The 21,046-nt window shown below is 42.2% G+C and overlaps 1 protein-coding gene across 4 annotated transcripts in view; it reads right to left on the bottom strand.

Moving 5' to 3' along the window:
• Positions 1–20,422, bottom strand: part of LPIN2 (lipin 2) — a 111,198-nt gene extending 90,776 nt beyond the window's left edge. The window contains exons 1-2 of one of the 4 annotated variants that reach the window (XM_023543966.2): positions 19,722–19,739; positions 16,710–16,793 (exon numbers count right to left, since the gene is read on the bottom strand). Coding sequence is in view for 1 of the 4 variants with exons in the window: in XM_010586840.3 (XP_010585142.2) it covers positions 19,722–19,775 (54 nt within the window). In the remaining 3 variants the exon portion in view is untranslated. Of the gene's footprint in view, positions 1–12,939; positions 12,958–16,709; positions 16,794–19,721; positions 19,854–20,327 lie in introns of those variants that run through there. The other 3 variants (XM_003406373.4, XM_010586840.3, XM_010586841.3) reach the window with 3 other exon arrangements.
• Between the last annotated feature and the right edge of the window lie 624 nt (positions 20,423–21,046).

Genomic DNA, 21,046 nt, shown 5'->3' with positions numbered 1-21,046 from the left:
TATACTACTAACAATTTTCTAAAATGATAAAATTGTAAATATTTTCCCATACCTAATACTTCAGAAAATGACTTAAACAGTTGTGTTCATCATAAAGATGTAGTGTAAAATATTAATACATGCTCAAATAGTGCATGTTCTCCATTAACAAGAAATGTATTAATTCCACATACATTACCCGTTGCCACTGAGGCAATTCTGACTCATAGTGACTCTACAGGACAGGGTAGGACGGCCCTATAGTGTTTACAAGGCTGTAACTTTTTATGGAAGCAGACTGTCACATCTTTCGCCCATGGAGCTGCTGGTAGATTCTAAACACTGACCTTTTCTGGTTAGCAGCCAAGCACTTAACCACTGTAATGCCAGGGCTCCTCACACTCTGCATGTAAAAAAAAAAAAAAAACCCAAACCCGTTGCCATTGACTCAATTCCAACTTACAGCAAACCTATAGGATAGAGGAGAGCTGTCCCATGGGGTTTCCAAGGAGCAACTGGTGGATTCGAACCGCTGACCTTTAGGTTAGGAGCCAAGCTCTTAAACATTGCGCCACCAGGGCTCTACGCTCTGCATCAGGCAGAGTAAATACTAAAGTGATAATTTCAGAAAGACACTGTTGAAGCAAATCCAGTGGAATGAGATCCAGAATATTTTACCAAAATCACATCATAGGAAGGGAATAAAAAAAAAAATTTTTTTTTTTTTTAATTATCAAAAGGAAACTTTACGAGGCAGGCCAAGATAGCGAAAGATCCAGACGCTTCCTGTGATCCCTCTTACAACAAAGGGCCCCAAAAAACAACTGAAAGGATTATATTTATGACAAGCTAGGAGCCCTGAACATCAAAGGCAAAATTAGAAACCAGACTGAGCGGCAGGGGGAGGGAGAAACAGTTCAGAAGTGAAGGGAGTTGCCAGACCTGAATCGCCAGGATCCCTCAGGTACCATTCCCAGGAGCAGCTGTAGCAGGCTGGTGGTAGCATTCAAGCACAGTTTTCTCAGAGAGAAACAGCCAGCCACACAGCCTACTCACACCTCCAGAACCAGAGAACAACGGTGCTCTTGGAAAAAGCTAAGTACTTGCATATAATTTACCGCGACCCCTGCCCCGAAGCCAGCTTTAGAGGCTGCTGATTTCCCTGGGCCTGAGACAGGCTGCGTTGAGCGCCCGGAGCCATGCTCATGGTCTTTGAGTAGGGATAAATTTCACGATTGGGGGAAAAGATAATTTGCCAGCTCCACTAACTGGGGGAGCTCAGGACAGAAGCAGCTCCTGTCCAGGCATAAACGGTCTGTGGACTCTGAATACCTTTCCCCCTGCACGGACCTGTGTGGGCCTATTTAAGGAGAACAGGCCCTTGTTGTCAGACTGCAACCATTTCAGCTGTACGGTGAAGAAGTCGGTGTTTGATACTTGACTCCGCTTTACCTATCAAAAAGGGTCCTCACCTACCCACATCAGGGGCATAAGGAGTGATGGCTCCACTCAGGTTACCCAGCCACCCGCAACAGGGGTCCAAGCAAAGCTGGTACCTCCCAGGCCTTAAAACCAAAAGCCTTGGGTGCCCATGGTCCGTCTGCAGAACCCACCCACTTGTACGCTCTAGGAAACAGGGACATGCTTTCCTCACAGACATTCAGGGGATGGTTCTCAGCCCCCTGCCTTGTTCACAGCATGACCCCCACTGCAACCAGATACTGGTACCTACAGCAATCACACCCGCCCCTGTAAGACTGCTGGACAGAGCCTGTGCCACACTTGATGATCAACTACCTGGACACCTGAGCTGAATTCATATAAGTGAATGGACTCCTACACTAATACAGCTGGTAATAGCTCTAGCCATCTGGGGACAGGATGTCAGAGCTTCAAAGGTGAAAACAATCAAGCTAGCTCACTCAAACAACCCATTTGGGCATATCAAAACAAAACATAGCAAGAATCTAGGATACAGTGAGCAAACATAAAATAAACTAATAAAATAGCTTATAGATGGCTCAGAGACAACACTCAATAACAAGTCACATAAAGAAACAGATCATGATCACCTCAACAAGCTCTCAAAACAAAGAATCAACAGATCTTCTGGATGAAGATGCCTTCCTGGAATTACGGGATACAGAATTTAAAAGATTAATATACAGAACTCTTCAAGACATCAGGAACGAAATTAGGAAGGAGATCGGCAATACACAGAACACACCAAGGAACACACAGATAAAGCAGCTGAAGAAATTAAAAAGGTTATTCAAGAAAATAATTAAAAATTTAATAAGGTGCAAGAATCCATACAGAAACAGCAATCAGAAATTCCAGATTAAGAATAAAATTACAGAATTAGACAATTCAATAGAAGTCAGAGGAGGAGAACTGAGCAAGTGGAAGGCAGAACTAGTGAGCTTGAAGATAAAGCACTTGGCACCAATTTATTTGGAGAAAAATCAGATAAAAGAATTTTAAAAAATGAAGAAACCTTAAGAATCATGTGGGACTCTATCAAGAGAAATAACCTACGAGTGACTGGAGTACAAGAACAGGGAGGGACAGCAGAAAATAGAACTGTTGAAGATTTGTTTGCAGAAAACTTCCCTGATACCATGAAAAATGAGAAGATATCTATCCAAAATGCTCATTAAAATCCACGTAAGGAAGATTTTAAAAGAAAGTCACCAAGACATATTATAAACAAACTTGCCAAAAACCAAAGAGAGAATTTTAAGAACAGCGAGGGATAAACAGAAAGTCACCTACAAAGGAGTGTCAGGAAAAATGAGCTCGGACTACTCTGCAGAAACTATGCAGGCAAGAAGGCAATGGGATGACTTATAGAAAGCATTGAAGGAAAAACTGCCAGCCAAGAATCATATATCCAGCAAAACTGTGTCTCAAATATGAAGGTGAAAATTAGGTCATGTCCAGATAAACAGAAGTTTAGGGAATTTGTAAAAACCAAACCAAAACTACAAGAAATACTAAAGGGAGTTCTTTGGTTGAAGATCAATAATATCAGGTATTAACCCGAGACCAGAACACTGGACAGAGCAATCAGAGGTCAACCCAGACAGGGAAATCACAAAAATAAATCAAGATAACAACAACAACAAAAAAAAACCCACACAAAACAGGGAAATAGTGTTGTTATTAAGTAAAAGAAGACAACATTAAAACAATAAAGAGGGACTAAGAAATGAAGCCATAGATCTTTCACATGGAGAGGAAGACAAGGCAATATAAAGGAAGAAAAGTTAGGTTTAAACTTAGAAAAATAGGGGTAAATATTAAGGTAACCACAAAGGAAACTAACTATCCTACTTATCGAAATAAAATACAAGGAAAAAAAAAGAGACTCAGCAGATACAACAACGAATATGAGGAAAAGACAATATATGAAAATAAACTACTCAGCACAAAAAATTAAGTGGGAAAAAGAAACTGTCAAAACACACACAAAAAGACATCACTAAAGTCATTTTTTTTTTTTTTTACCTACCTATAATTACGCTGAATGTTAATGGACTAAATATACCAATAAAGAGACAGACAGTGGCAGGATGGATTAAAAAAACATGATCCATCTATATGCTGTCTACAAAAGAAACACCTTAGACTTAGAGACACAAACAAACTAAATATCAAAGCATGGAAAAAAATATATCAGGCAAACAATAACCCAAAAAGAGCAGGAGTGGCAGTATTAATTTCTCACAAAATAGACTTTAATGTTAAATCCGCCACAAAGCACAAGGAGGGACACTATATAATGACTAAAGGGACAATATACCAGGAGAATACTATATATAATCATATTAAATAGTTATGCACCCAATGACAGGGCTGCAAGATACACTTAAAACAAACAGCATTTAAAAACGAGATTGACAGCTCCACAATTACAGTAAGAGACTTCAATACACCACTTTTGGTGAAGGGCAGGACATCCAGAAAGAAGCTCAATAAAAACATGGAAGATCTAAATGCCACAATCAACCAACTTGACCTCACAGACATATACAGAACACTCCACCCATCAGCAGCCAAGTATAGTTTCTTTTCTGGTGCACATGGAACATTCTCTAGAATAGACCACATGTTAGGTCACAAAGCAAGCCTTAGCAGAATCCAAAACATCAAAATATTACAAAACATCTTCTATGACCACGAGATCATAAAAGTAGAAATCAAAACCAGAAAAAGCAGGGAAAAGAAATCAAACACTTGGAAACTGAACAATACCCTGCTCAAAAATGACTGGGTTATAGAAGACATTAAGGATGGAATAAAGAAATTCACAGACTCCAATGCGAATGAAAACACTTCCTATCAGAACCTTTGGGACACAGTGAAAGCAGTGCTCACAGGTCAATATATACCAATAAATGCACACGTCCAGAAAGAGAAAAGGGCCATAATTAAAGACTTATCCCTACAACCTGAACAAACAGAAACAGCAACAAAAGAAACCCTCAGGCACCAGAAGAAAGCAAATAATAAAAATCAGAGCAAAATTAAATGAAATAGAAAACAGAAAAACAACTGAGAGTTAACAAGACCAAAAGCTGTTCTTTGAAAAAATTAACAAAATTGATATACCACTGGCCATACTGACAAAGAAAAACAGGAGAGGAAGCAAATAACCCAAATAAGAAAGCAGATGGGCAATATTACAACAGACCCAACTGAAATTAAAAGAATCATATCGGATTACTTCGAGAAATCGTACTCTAACAAATTTGAAAACCTAGAAGAAATGGATGAATTCCTAGAAACACATTACCTAAAGTAACACAAACGGAGGTAGAACAATTAAATAGACCTATAACAAAAGAAGAGATTGAAACGGTAATCAAAAAACTCACAACAACAACAAAAAAAAAACCCTGGCCCAGATGGCTTCACTGCAGAGTTCTACTCAGAGAAGAATTAACACCACTACTACTAAAAGTATTTCAGAGCATAGAAAAGGACAGAATACTTCCAAACTCATTCTATGAAGCCAGTGTATCTCTGATACCAAAACCAGGTAAAGATGCCACAAAAAAACAAAATTATACACCTATATCCCTCATGAATTCAGATGCAAAAGTCCTCAAGAAAATTCCAGCTCACAGAATTCAACAACATATCAAAAAAATAATTCCCCATGACTAAGTGGGATTCAAACCAGGTATGCAGGGGTGGTTCAACATTAGAAAAACAATTTAATTAATCATATAATAAAACAAAAGACAAGAAACACATGATTTTATCAATGGATGCAGAAAAGGCATTTGACAAAGTCGAACACCCATTCATGAGAAAAACTCTCAGCAAAATAGGAATAGAAGGAAAATTCCTCAACACAATAAGGGCTTTTATACAAAGCCAACCAGCCAAGGCCAACATCATCCTAAACGGAGAGAATCTGAAAGCATTCCCCTTGAGACTGGGAACCAGACGAGGATGCCCTTTATCACTACTCTTACTCAACATTGTGCTGGAGATCCTAACCAATGCGATTAGGCTAGGCATCCAGATTGGTAAGGAAGAAGTAAAACTATCTCTATTTGCACATGACATGATCTTATACACAAAAAAACCCAAGAGAATCCTCAAGAAAACTACGGAAACTAATAGAAGAGTTCAGCAGAGTATCAGGATACAAGATAAACATACAAAAATCAGTTGGAGTCCTCTACACCAACAAAATGAACATCAAGGAAGAAATTACCAAATCAATACCATTTACAGTAGCCCCCAAGAACATAAAATGCTTAGGAATAAACCTTACCAGAGATGTAAAAGACCTATACAAAGAAAATTACAAGACACTACTGCAAGAAACCAAGAGACCTACATAAATAGAAAAACATACCTTGCTCATGGATAGGAAGACTTAACATTGTAAAAATGTCTATTCTACCAAAAGCGATAGAGAGATACAATGCAATTCCAATTAAAATTCCAATGGCATTTTTTAATGAGATGGAGAAACAAATCACCAACTTCATTATGGAAGGGAAAGAGGCCCCGAATAAATAAAGCATTCCTGAAAAGGAAGAACGAAGTGGGAGGCCTCACTCTACCTGATTTTAGAACCTATTATACCGCCACACTAGTCAAAACAGCCCGGTACTGGTACAACAGATACACAGACCAATGGAACAGAATTGAGAATCCAGATATAAATCCATCCACATATGAGCAGCTGATGTCTGACAAAAGCCCAAAGTCCGTTAATGGGGAAAAGACAGTCTGTTTAACAAATGGTGCTGGCGTAACTGGATATCCATCTGCAAAAAAATGAAACAAGACCCATACCGCACACCATGCACAAAAACTAACTCAAAATGGATCAAAGACCTAAATATAAAAACTAAAATGATAAAGATCATGGAAGAAAAAAAAGGGACAACGCTAGGAGCCCTAATACGTGGCATAAACAGTATACAAAATATTATTAACAATGCAGAAGAGAAATTAGATAACTGGGAGCTCCTAAAAATCAAACACCTATGCTCATCCAAATACTTCATCAAGAGTGAAAAGATTACCTACATATTGGGATAAAGTTTTTAGCTATAACATTTCCGATCAGCGCCTGATCTCTAAAATCTACATGATACTGCAAAAACTCAACTGCAAAAAGACAATTCAAAAATGGGCAAAAGATATGAATAGGCACTTCACTAAAGAAGACATTCAGGTAGCTAACAGATACATGAGGAAATGCTCACGATTATTAGCCAGAGAAATGCAAATCAAAAATACAATGAGATTCCATCTCACTCTGACAAAGCTGGCATTAATCCAAAAAACACAAAATAATAAATGTTGGAGAGGTTGTGGAGAGACTGGAACACTTATACACTGCTGGTGAGAATGTAAAATGTTACAACCACTTTGGAAATTAGGTTGGCGCTTCCTTAAAAAAAACTAGAAATAGAATTACCATAGGATCCAGCAATCCTACTCCTTGGAATATATCCCAGAAAATTAAGAGCCTTCACACAAACAGATATATGCACATCCATGTTCACCGCAGCACTGTTTACAATAGCAAAAAAGATGGAAGCAACCAGGTGCCCATCAATGGATAAATTATGGTATATTCACACAATGGAATACCACACATCAATAAAGAACAATGATGAATCCGTGAAGCATTTCATAACGTGGAGCAATCTGGAATGCATTATGCTGAGTGACATTAGTCAGTTGCAAAAGGACAAATATTGTATAAGACCACTATTATAAGAACTGGAGAAATAGTTTAAACAAAGAAAATATTCTTTGATGGTTATGAGAGGGGGGAGGGAGGGAGGGAGAGGGGTTTTCACTGGTTAGAGGATAGGAATTATTCTGGGTGAAGGGAAGGACAACACACAATACAGGTGAGGTCAGCACAACTAGACTAAACTAAAAGCAAAGAAGTTTCCTGAATAAATGGAATGCTTCGAAGGCCAGCATAGCAGGGGCGGGGGTTTGGGGACCATGGTTTCAGAAGACATCTAAGTCAACTGGCATAATAAAATCTATTAGGAAAACACTCTGCATCCCACTTTGGAGAGTGGCATCTGGGGTCTTAAATGCTAGCAAGTGGGCACTTAAGATGCATCAATGGGTCTCAACACACCTGGGGCAAAGGAGAATGAAGAACACCAAAGACACAAGGTAATTATGAGCCCAAGAGACAGAATTCCCCCCTCCCCTAAGGACCACATAAACCAGAGACTGCACTGGCCCGAGACAAGAAGAGCTAGATGGTGCCCGGTTACAACTGATGACTGCCCTGACAGGGAGCACAACAGAGAGCCCCTGAGGGAGCAGGAGAGCAGTGGGATGCAGACCTCAAATTCTCCTAAAGAGACCAGACTTAATGGTCTGACTGAGACTAATAGGACCCTGGAGGTTACAGTCCCCAGACCTTCTGTTAGCCCAAGACGAGCCATTCCCAATGCCAATTCTTCAGACAGGGATTGGACTGGACTATGGGATACAAAAAGATACCGGTGAAGAGTGAACTTCTTGGGTCAAGTAGACAGACACATGAGACTATGTTGGCATCTCCTGTCTGGATGGCAGATGAGAGAGCAGAGGGGGTCAAAAGCCGGCCAAATGGACTGGAAAATAGAATCGAGGGAAGGAATGTGCTGTCTCATTAGGGGGAGAGCAATTAGGTGTGTATAAATTTTTGTATGAGAGACTGACTTGATTTGTAAACTTTCACTTAAAGCACATTAAAAATGAAAAAAATTTTTTTTTAGCCAAAACAATTTTGAAAAAGAACAATGTGAGAGAGCTCGCACTTCCCGACTTCAAAGCTTCTGCAATCAAAATGGTGTGGTACTGGCATAAAAACAGACATATACATCAATAGAATGGAATTAAGAGTCCAGAAATAAATCCATACAACCATGGTCAATTGATTGCAATAAGGGGCCAAGACCATTCAATGGGGAAAAACAGTCTATTCATGGTGTTATAAATAGCGCTGGAACAAGTGGATCGCCACATGTAAAAGAATAAAGTTAGATCCTTACCTCACTCTACTTACAAAAATTAACTGAAATGGTTCAAAGACCTAAATTTAAGAGCTAAAACTATATAAAACTCTTAGAAGAAAGCGTAGTAGCAAAAACCATTTTGTAAATCATGTATCTGATAGGGTTTAATATCCAGAATATATAAAGAACTCTTAGAACTCGACAACAAAAAGACAAACCACACAATTAAAAAAAGGACAAAGGCCAAGCAGTCATCCAAGGCACAACAATTGGTCTCTATTCACCTCGAGCAATGGAGGAAGAGGAAGAGTTAGGGATAGGAGGATACGGAATGTGTGGATAACTGCCTCCGTGAACAACTGCCTCTTTTGCCAGGGGACCAGAAGAACTGGATGGTGCCTGGCCTCCATTACTGAACATTTTGATCAAAGATTCTACAGAAGAATCCTGATCAAAAACAGGGAAATGGGGAACAGAATTTCAAATTCTCATGGACTCCAGACTTTCTGGACCCGTGGAAGATGGACATACCCCTGAAACTACTGCCCTGAGATAATCTTTAAACCTTAAACCAAAAAATATCCCCTGAAATCATCTTAAAACCAAACAATAGCTTAGCTTCACTAGTGAAGCCTTGAGCATTATGCTCTTTTAAGAACTATCCATAAGGGATCAAATTGACAATAGCAATTTAAAAGATTAGATAGGAACCTTAGGGGGCAGTGAGTTTATTTTAATGGGGGAGGAACAACTCAGAAAAGGAGGGTGAAAATGTTTCCTCAACTCGAAGAATGTAATCCGTGTCACGTAGGAATTGTCGAATTGGTATATGTTTTGCTGTGTATATTCTCAACAACAGCAAAATAAAATTTAGGAAAAAAAAGAATAAAATGAGAAAAAGAAATAAAGAAGTTAAATATGTGAGTAAAGGTAAATTAATAAGTGAACAGTAGGTGAAAATGGGAAAAGAAAATAATAGGAAAAAAATGGGCAAGGGCTCCATGAACCACTGCTTCCTCTAACATGAGACCAAAAGAACTGGATGGTACCCAGCTACCACTACCAAATGTTTCAATAGGGGACACAACAGATGGATCCCAGCAGAAAGGAAAAAATGGGGAACAGAACTTAAAACTCCTAAAGAATCCAGTTTTGCTGGACTGAAGCTGGAGGAATCCCTGAGACTACTGCCCTGAAATACTCTTAAACCCTGAACCAAAACTATCCCCTGAAGCCATCTTTGAACTAAAAGATACTTCGCTCGAAAAGTAAAGAATGTCACCCTCAAGTAAAGTGCACTTTTAAAAAAGTTATCTATATGAGATCGAAGGACAACAGTAATTCTAAAGCCTAAGTGAGTTTATAGAGAGCACTGAGTCTAAATTAAATTAGCGGGGGTGAAGGGGGTGAAACAAGGAGAGCAGAAATAAAGAGAAGTTGACACAATGTGAAAAATGTAACCAATGTCACTGACCGGTATGTGTAGAAATTGTTAAATGGGAGGGGGTTTTGATGTATTTTAATCAAAAGTAAAAAAAAAAGGGGGGGGCCTAAGGGTTTCAAGATACACAAATAGCCAACAAGCACATGAAAAGACACTCATTAGTTACTGTTGTGTGCCGTCATGTTGATTCCGACTCATAGTGACTCCTAGGTATAATATACCCCGCCAAACTGAACACAGGTGTTCAAAAACTTGAACAAATATTCATAGCACCATTATTCACAATAGCCAAAGAGTAAAAACTACCCAAATGTCCGTCGGCAGATGAATAGATAAACAAAATACGGTATATTACTCAGCTATATAAAAAGGAATGAAGTACTAATACATGCTACAACATGCGTGAACCTTGAAAACATTATGCAACTCGAAAAAAAGTCAGATACAAAAGACCACACGCTGCATGACACCATCCATACCAACTATCCAGGATAGGCAAATCCATAGACAGAAAGCAGATGTGTGCTTGCCTGGGGCTGGAAGGAGGGAGGCACAGGGGTTGACCACTTAATCCACACAGGGCTTTCATCTCAGATGATGAAAATGTTCTCAACTAGATAGCAATGATGGTTGTACAACACCGTGAACTGTATATTTCAAAAATGGTTACAATGGTAAATTATGTTGTTTATTTTACCAAAATAGGAAAAAAGGGAGAGGGAGGATCATTTAAGGGAACTATCCCAAGTAGCAGGTGACATGGAAGGGGGCTGAGACTTGGTCCAGATCACTTCAGAAACCAGGCCTAAGACCAGCAATCATAATTTCTCCAAAACTGAATGAGATGTCTTATAAAGAATAAGAGAAAAAACAAATCCACTGTCAACGGACATGCTCAAGTAGGACCTGGAAAAGGGTTCTCGTACGGAGTAAAAACCTGGAAGCTCCTTCCAACTCTGAAATTTTGTAGCTCCATGTTCCTTCTACACAGTCCAGTCCCATGTAATCAAGGGGCTATGGCGCACACCTACGTACTCAAATCAGGAACAGTCAACATTACCAGAGAAAATCTCTGAAGGCGGCATCATGTTGGACAGTGACGTATCTAACTGAGCCCATCTCCTGCTTCCTTATCACTAAAACACAATCGCTCTTCTTGCACAGCAGGTGATAGTTAGCTTGAGTTTAGGGGCCACGTTGTATGAAAAAATATATCTTTCTAACACTCGATCCAGACTTAGCCCAGGGACACAGCCGTGTTGCAAAAGGCAGGCAGAAGAACTTAAGAGTCACATTTTCCAGCTCCTTCCAGGGCGAGTGACTGCCATGTAGGTGTGTTGGAGGCATAATCACCTCTGGATTTTCTTGGCTGGTATTTCTCTCCCTTGCACCATAGATTTTCATACATAAGTGATTCAGAGAAATCCAAGGCTCCTCTAAAGCAGGTACTGTGCTTTTATTACCATTTACAGACCCTGACATTCAGAATACATCCCCCAGTTCTACCTAATAAAGTCAGATCAAAACTCTAAATCTGATCTAGGAATGGCAAATAAATGCCCAAGCACTTTTATAGTTCCTCGGACACTGTGGTGGCTGGGAGCAGGGGCAGGAGTGTGGGTCCTGGCCTTTGGCAAAGCTCTTTCAGCTCCAGCTTCTACACCTAGAAAACAGGCTATTGTCTGTTTGTTGTGACTCTTAAAGAGATAATTATAGGTAACAGCAGGACGCCTAGCACAAAGTAGGTATTCAATCATGCAACTGCAATGATGGTAATCATCTCTGACAAACATTAAGCACTTGCTGGGAATATTTAGTGCTCCTAAAAAGGAGACATTTAGCACCATTTTACAGGCTGTCAGTGGACAGGGTAGATATTAAAAACAAAATCAAAAAACCAGTTGCCACCAAGTTGATTTCAACTCACGATGACCCCACGTGTGTCAAAACAGACCTGTGCTCCATAGGTTTTCAATGGCTGATTTTTCTGAAGTAGATTAACAGGACTTTCTTCAGAGGTGCCTCTGGGTAGACTCGAACCTCCAACCTTTCAGTTAGCAGCTGAGCACGTTAACTATTTGCACCACCCAGGGACTCCTGAGTAGATACTGCTGTTGTTGGGTGCTATTGAGCTGATTTCAAATAGCATTCCATGTGACTGAGCAGAACTGCCCTCAAAGGATTTTCTTGGCTGTAATCTTTACAGTACTACCAGGTCCTTCTCCCACAAAGCCGCTAGGTGGGTTTGAACTGCTCTTTCAGTTAGCAGCCAAGCGCTTAACCTTTGTGCCACCAGGGCTTCTTCGAGTAGATCCAAAAAACCCATTGCCGTCAAGTTGATTCTGACTCATAGCGACCCTACAGGACAGAGCAGGACTGCCCCACAGAGTTTCCAAGGGGCGCCTGGAGGATTCGAACTTCCGACCCTTTGGTTAGCAGCTGTAGCACTTAACCACTACGCCACCAGGGTTTCCACAAATAGAGACCCCAAATTCCAAATTTCTACTTTTCAAAAATGCTACTTAGGCAAATTATTTTGATCTGAAAGGCTTGAGCCAGTCAGAAAGCTCTACAACAACAACAAAAATGTCCTTTCTAAAAAGTATAAAGTACTTGTTTATCATACATTTTTAATTACAGAACAGAGAGCTTTCTCTCTTAAGTGATGCGCCTCTAAGTAAGGCCTGTTCCTCTATAGTTCATATATAAATAAAGGTCATGGCTATAATGTCAAACACCAAAAAAAAAAAAGCAAACCTGTTGCCGTCGAGTCAATTCCGACTCACAGTAGGATGGAGTAGAACTGCTCCATAGGGTCTCCAAGCCCGTAAATCTTTACAGAAGCAGACTGCCACATCTTTCTCCCATGAAGCAGTTGGTAGCTTCGAACTGCTGACATTAGTTAGCAATCAGACGCTTAACCACCATGCAAGTATGGCCCCTTGAACGTCAAATAAAAAACTAAAACCCACTGCTGTCGATTCCAAATCACAGCCAACAGGTACTTACTGTTAAGGAAATTTATTACGTCGGCAGGTCTTACGAAGAAAAAAACACACTTAGCATCCTAAAACAGACAAAAAATGGATCCTTATGATGTTGGACTAAGCATATTCCTTGACTTATGTTGATTAATAAGAAAGGCACACCAAGCTGACATGCTCAACTGTTGCGAAAAAAGCCACACCACAATACAGAGTCAAGTCAGAGTTCTTAATCCATCTGAACTATCTGATAGCTTTGCTGTCTCACAGTGAATACTATGTAAAATCACATTATCAAATTATGAGCTGATTTTATAAGTACATTAAATAGATTATGTTCAAATACCTATTAAGAGCTATTCACATTCTGGATACCACTCCTTTAGAACGAGTTAAACATCAAATCTCTAGTTCAGCTAGACACATCTAGCTTGTGAAGAGGAATAAATAACACATTATAATGCAGTGAACTGATTATCAGAAGCATCTCGGCCATCGTGCAATTCCAATCTGTTTATTCAGAGGTATAAAAAAATGTCTTTTAGGTAGCTTTCAATTCCAGATTATCCCTGAATGATGTTTATAATACCTTCTTTTCATTAAAAAAAAAAAAAAACTTGCTACAGGTTAAAAAACAGATGTTTAAATCAATACCCTCTGATCAATACCCCTTCTAGTATATTTCAGAAACAGTTAAGTGCAGGAATTCACTTGGTCACTAAAGAAGTTACTTGGTTATCCAGCATCGCTGTAACAGAAATACCACAAGTGGATGGCTTTAACAAAGGGAAATTTATTCTCTCACAGTTTAGGAGGCTAGAAGGCCAAATTCAGGGTGCCAGCTCCAGGGGAAGGCTTTCTCTCTCTGTTGGCTCTGGGGCAAGGTCCTTGTCATCAATCTTTCCCTGGTCTAGGAGCTTCTCAGGAAAAGGACCCCAGGTCTAAAGGACGCACTTCATTCCTGGCACTTTTTTCTTGGTGGTATGATGTCTCTCTCCTGCTTCTCTTTTTACATCTCAAAAGAGACTGACTCAAGATACAGCCTAATCCTGTAGACTGAGTCCTGCCTCATCAAAGTAACTACCCCAATCCTGCTTCGTTAACATCACAGAGATTAGGATTTATACACACAGGACAATCATACCAGATCACAAAATGGTGAACCACCACACAATACTGGGAATCATGGTCTAGCCAAGTTGACACACATTTTGGGGGGGGGGGGGGTCACGATTCAATCCATAAAAGTACCATATGCCTATTCTTTTTCTTGCAGTAAAACCACTATCTGCAACTTCAGAGTTTCTGAAGGCTGCTTTCCCCATCTTCTGTTTCTCCTCTTTGTCTACTGAAGCTTAAGTGATAACCACCAAAACCAAATATTTTTAAACCTAAATCTTGATATTCCTTCACTTTCAAATATTATTGATTACGCCTCTTAAACTTCTTAAATCCACATCTATTTAGAGCCTCAAAACTGTTATTTAAGATTTCTACTAAATTAACTATTAACCCAAAAATTTAAAAATCAAAACAACAGGAGAGAGTACATCAGACCACCAAAATGTTTCCTCTACGGCCTTTCCGGCTCATTCTATCTTGAGCTCCTTCTGCACATCAACCTTAGACAGTCCCTCCCTCTCTCCCCTTCACAGCTATTTTAAAATCAACAAATCCTCTTTCCCCATGACCACACTCCAAAGGTGTCTGTATTTAAACATTCCTTCCTCCCCTCCTCAAATTCTACTTTTTCTCCTTGAATTCACCAAACCTTCAAGGCCAGCTTCTTACTACTTCCATTCAACCTGTCTCCATCTCTCCCCTACTGCGCCCCTTCGTTCAAAATTTACAGAAAGGAGGCGAACTGGTGTTATCCACAGGGAGGGTCTGAAAACTGAAGAGACTATTTATTCACTCTGACGCTGAATAACAGATAGAAGCCACAGGTAACTAGAGAGTAAATAACACAAATAACTCAGAAAATACAAAATAACGGAGCAATATTCACACAGAGTAATGAATGAGGTGTGCCCCTAAAGCTGAAGGTAATCAAGGAAAAGGAGTACTGAAGAAAATGACTAAATGTTTGGGGGTGTGGGGATGGTAGGGAGAAAACTGAATTGAAAGAACTGAGATGAGAAACTTAGATATGCCAAGACAGGTAAGAATGGATCACCTACTGTAGATTCCTGAACAGGAAACGTAAAAAAAAGTCAGAAGTTGAAAACAGCTTAGAATTTATATATCATTATTTAAATTTTATTTATACTCTACCTGGTTGAAAAAAAATAACTTGAGGCAGTTCAGACAAATACACATATTACAAAACAATATAATTAAGGTAAGGAAACCAGTACAAAAAGAAAAAACATGAAATAAAGGCAACAGACTCACATTTTGCTCAGTTACTGTTCATGAAATTACCTATAGAAGTAAACATTTTCTAAACTGTTCAAATGTGCCCAAAAGGTCAGATAAAGGTAAGGTCGGGAAGGCACTCCACAGGCTACCCCCACATCACAAGGTGTGCTTTTCTGGGAGCCATGCTTCTCCTCCAAACAGAAGAAGGTAGAAAAGCCAGGTTGGGATAATTCAGGTTGAAAATATATGGTGCAGTGGTTGAACTGATTAACTGCTAACTGAAGGGTCAGCAGTTCAAATCCACCAGCCACTCCACAGGAGAAAGACGTAGCAGTCTGCTTCCCTAGACATTTATAGCCTTGGAAACCCTATGAGGTCGCTATGAGTTGGAGCTGAGTCAATGGCAATTGGTTTTGTTTGTTTTTATAGGTATATCTACACGCTGAGTAATAAAGTTCTAAATTCAAAGATTACAAAACTAGGTACCACATTCCTAAGGGAGCTTTTAAAAAAAATCACTTTCTGTGATCCCTTCCTTTTTTCCTAATACATTTACGTAGTATCTAAAATTATAATTTGACCTAAATAATCTAAGATTTAAAAGTTCACACTTCTAATATCATATAAACCACCTTAGTTTTCTGCTATAATCTCCTCGTACTGAAGGTAAAATACAGGTGGGGAAAGGCACCCATGGAGTAATGTAACATTGTCAGGCTTCACAGGTGAGACTAGCTCCTTTCTTTCTTTGTTACAGTTTTAACCTAATTTAAAAAAAAAAAAATTTAACAAATAGGATTGCTGAAATTTAGCATTCAGAGGATTTAGAGACAAAAGAACCTAAATTGTAGTTACTAAAACAAATTCGAAAAACAAAGGCATACTTTATCAACATTCTAACCTTAAAAGTCAGAAGGGATTTTATCTTGCATTGCAGCAGGGCTTATCTCCTAACTGATTCTTTTTTTTCCCCCTTTCCCTCCTCCTAGACGGAGAACTGAGAGCGGAATCATACAGTCGCACAACTTCAGAGCAGAGGCAGGGCCAAGCTTCCTCTCAAAGATCAGGAGGCAGGCCCACCAGGACAGCGGAGGCTGGAGCGGCCAGTGGATTCCAGCCCAGCACCTCCCCCCCGCCGCCCCACAGGCTGCCCCAACCCCTCACAAGTCTGTCTTGGTGATGACAGGACCTTCCGTGTGCAAAGTGTTTACTGCAGTGCAGCACCAATAGTGTGTTATAAACAACCAAGTGGATCCCAGAAGTCACAGTTGGCAACAAAGCCACCTAGACGGTCAACTTAGTATTCAAATGTCGAATTACCAAGAATAGCCATAAAGCTTACTGCTCTAGCCTATAACAGGTATCTTCTAACTCTTCAAAGTTTTAGTGAGACACAATTTATGTAAGACGCTGCCAACCAGAGGTTATGCCTACCAACTGGTGAGTTGTTTCATCATGAAGAAGACAAACGATCCATCAGGAGACTGGGGCTCAGCCAGAAGTACAACTTCCTTAGCACTGAAGGGTATTAGAGAGAGAGAAAAACAGGATTTCAAGATAAAGGTTCCAAATCACTACCTCACTGTGGACAAGTCAGTGTGCACACGTGTGCAGGTGCGCGCACACACACATCCACAGCCACTGGGGTCAGAGCAAAAATGAAAGGATTTAAAACAAAGATGGACAGGTTCAAGTCCGGCTTTAAAAAACTTCCTCACTTAGGCTGCTAAATGCCTCAAGGAGGCAGGTGAATCTACCTAACAAGACAAAGCTTCCCTGACCAAAACGAGCAATTTAAACTCTAATGACCGCCTACCGCTAAGTGGTTTTGCACTGATTATGTTGAGAAATATGTACACAAAGAAGTATATCCAGAAATAATAGCTGCTGACACAAAGAACCAAGCTATATTTAAACTAAACACTGCAAAATGTTCACTATAATGCTCATTAGCTTAAGTTAACCTTTCACTACCCCTAAACCACTGAAAAAATGAGCTCTTGTCAACGGTGACAGGTTGTTTGTTTTTATAGGTATATCTACACACTGAGTAATAAAGTTCTAAATTCAAAGATTACAAAACTAGGCATCACGTTCCGAATGGAGCTTTTAAAAAGATCACTTTCTATGATCCCTTCCTTTTTCCCTAATACATTTATATAGTATCTAAAACTATAATTTGACCTAAATAATCTGAAAGTTCACACTTCTAATATCACATAAACCACCTTAGTTTCCTGCTATAATCTCCTTGTACAGAAGGCGAAAATACAGGTGGGGAAAGGCACCCGTGGGGTAATGGTTAGGCGCTCGACCTCTAACCCAAAGGTTGGCAGTTTGAACCCACCAGCGGCTCCACAGAAGAAAAGACCTGGCTATCTGCTCCTGTAAGATTACAGCTTAGGAAACACTACGGTGCAGTTCTACCGTCCTACAGGGTCACTACAAGTCGTAATCAACTTGCTGGCACACACCACCACCACCACTGAAAGCTCTATGGCGCACAATTCTCTGACACACAGTGGGGTCGCCATGAGTCAGTACCAACTAGAGGACAACCTTTTTTTTTTATTTCATTTTTAATGTGTGGCACTGCCAGGATTATTCATCCAAAGCCACGTACATTCGGGAAAATTGAGTGAACTCATTCAGGAAGTGGCTACAGGCTGTTTATATCACTGGAAAGGACAAACTGGCTGGCTAGCTGCCTGCCTGCCTTCAACAGACCACTACGGAGGTTCTGCTAAAGGCAGGCTCTGCCCAATTTGATTCCTATTGGCAGCCCTGGTGGTGCAGTAGTTAAGTGTTCCACCGCTAACTGAAATGTCAGTGGTTTGAGTCCACCAGCAGCTCATGGGAGAAAGAGGTGGCAGTCTGCTTCTGTAAACATTACAGCCTTAGAAACCCTATGGGGCAGTTCTACTGCGTCCTACTGGGTGGCTGTGAGACAAAATCGACTGCACGGCAGTGGTTTTGGTTTTGGTTTGGGCAGCTCCAAGGGTCTTGCCTTCAAGGGCTCAAGGTCCACTGTAGGGCACAGTTCAGTGAGTAACACAAGAATTACAATACAGGATGATGAGTACCTTTACTGCTACAAGAACATAGCAAAAAAAAGACACCAAGTCCCAGCTAACCCTATTATTTGCTTAACAGTGACTTGACTGCAGTGTTCAATGGTTTTCAAATGCTCCCACTTCAGCGTTTTCTAAGCATAATGCTTCTCTGTTGATGCTCAATTGTACCATCCGGATATTAAAACAGAACTTGTCACTTCACATCTAGCACTCTCCAGCTGTCCCTAGTGGTGCAGTGGTTAAAGCACTTGGCTGCTAACCAAAAGGTCGGCAGCTGGAACCCACCAGCCGCTCCTTGGGAACCCCTTGGGACAGTTCCACTCTGTCCTACAGAGTCGCTATGAGTTGGAATCGACTGGGCAGCAACAAGTTTGGTTTTGGTTTTACCAACGTTTGAGCATGGAGATACTTCAGTCTGATACACCACAGCCAGCTGCACACTCAGCTGGAGGGAAGAAGCTGCCCACTTCACCTGTGGCTTTGGACGATGCTTTTCTACGCTGACTTAGCATCAACTAAGGTTGATACTGACTGCCCTTCAGACAAAGGGCGCTGCACTGGGAGCGCAGGCACAAAGGCTAAGTCACCTGAGCGCAGCCCCTGCTGGTTGCTCAGGGCTCTGCCTCCTCCCCCCTTCAGCATCACCTGTCAGTTTTCATTCTTAAGCCACGGAGAACCAGTAAAACCAATCAAGCTATAAACTATCGTGGGACACTCAATAATTTGTAAATATTTCAAGATATATCTGACTTTGTACCGTCAAAACGTTGTAAGCTAGCCAGGCAAGTTTTAGTAAATAACAGTTACCCAGTCTCTCTACTGGGCAAAGAACTTCAATGGGTCCTCGGCTGACACCAAGACACCAAAAAAAAAAAAAAAACCTCGCTTCCGTCGAGTCGATTCCAACTCATAGCGACCCTACAGGACAAAGTAGAACTGGCCCAGAGAGTTTCCAAGGAGCGCCTGCCGGATTCGAACTGCTGACCTCTTGGTTAGCAGCCGTGGCACTTCACCACTACGCCAGCAGGGTTTCCTGACACCAAGATACTCTTCCCCAATTAAAAAAAAAAAAAAGGTTTAGAAAATAGGCCCCCAAAATGTACATTAAAAAATGAAGTCTACTAGCTTAAGTACTCCTTCAGAGCATTTTCAAATGCTGAGAGTTCTTTCCGGTCCTGTTTTTCATACTTACACCTCCAAAATGTCATCCCAAATTTTCAATTACAATAGTCTAAATTTGTTCCTAACTGCAGAAAACGGTGACCTGCCGATGCTAAAAGTTGAGAAAGAAACCCTTAACGTAAACTGTTTATCCTACAAATTAACATCTGCGGGAGAAGGGGCTTTAGGGAAAAAAAAGCTACTCACGTACTCTCAACCCGGTCGACAAGCTGAAGGCGGAGGCGCCGGCCAAACCAACGGCCATACAGCGGCAACAGCAACTTCCCAGCCCTCGTCTCAATGCACATCACGTGCCGGCGCCCCCTCCCCCGCGGGCCGGGGCGGGACGCCGACGCGGCCTCAGCAGCGAACCGCGGCGGTCCGAGGCGGCGCTCCCCGGGTTCGAGCCTCCTCGCCGGAACCCGGGTACGGAGGCAGAGGGCCAACTTGACCATCGCCAGCTGCACCGAATCTTTTTTTTTTTTTTGCGGGGGGGGGAATTCTCGTTCCCTCCGCCACAGAACCCCGCCGACCTCGCGCCCCCTCCCAGGCCCGCAGCCCCCACCCTCGGCGCCCCGGCTCCCCCCGCCCCAGCCCCGCAGCCCGTCCTGCGGCGCCCACAGCCGCGGTCTACGTGGCGCGGGGGCGGCGAGACTGGGGGCGAGCAGGGGTCACTCGGCCCGGAGGGCCCCGGCCTCCGCAGGACAACCGAGCGCAGCGCCCGCGCGCAGCTGGAACCCCGCGGTCCGCGCAGAAACCCGAGGCCCGCCCGAGGGAAGCCGGCGGGAGCGGGGACCGCGGCTCGGCGCCCGCTCACCTGCGGGGACTCCGCTGCCGGCCCGCGCCGGTGCCCGCGGGCGGCTGAGTGGACGCGGCGGCTGGACGGCGGCGGCGAGCGGCGGCCGGCGAAGAAGGGTCCGCGGGCTGAGGGGGCGGTGCCGGCCGAGGGCGCGCGCTGGACCCGGGCCCCCGCCGCCGCCGCCGCTGCCTGGGGAGGCGCCTGGGCCGCAGGCGAGCCGGGCGGCCCTCATGAATGGGACGCGGCGGCGGCCGGGCAGCGGGCGGACTGGAGCTCAGGCCCCGCCCCGGTGGAAGGGCGGGCGGCCGCGGCCACGTGACGCCGCGCGCTCCGCCGCCCCCTCCCGGCCGAGCAGCGGCAGCCGGGGAGGAGCGCAAGGTCGGGGGCCGCTCGCCGCCTGCTCGCTCGGCGTCTCCTGCGTTCCTGAGCCTAGACCTCCGGCCTTTGAGGAGCGGAGGCACAGGGTCCTTTTGTGCTTGGGCAATCGGAGCGTTACTTAAGAAAAAAAAAAAAAAAGTTTCGTCTGGTCTCCATGGTAACAGTGAGGCGTGTCACGTGGAACTTAGACTCCAGTTGCAAAAAAAGAATATTAAAGTGCAAAAAAGGCTTACGGCATTAATGTTTTATAATCCACTTTCAGCCAATAGCGCATCTGCCTGTTTGGTTATTTCTCTCCAAAATCTTATTACATCCCCGCTTTCAAAAATATACTTCAAGAAAAGGATTGCCGGTCCTGT

The sequence above is a fragment of the Loxodonta africana genome, chromosome 11 (genome assembly GCF_030014295.1).
Source record: "Loxodonta africana isolate mLoxAfr1 chromosome 11, mLoxAfr1.hap2, whole genome shotgun sequence".
NCBI classification, from domain to species: domain Eukaryota; kingdom Metazoa; phylum Chordata; class Mammalia; order Proboscidea; family Elephantidae; genus Loxodonta; species Loxodonta africana.
The sequence above is the reverse complement of the archived record's forward strand: the minus strand, read 5'-3'. Positions and strand labels throughout refer to the sequence as shown.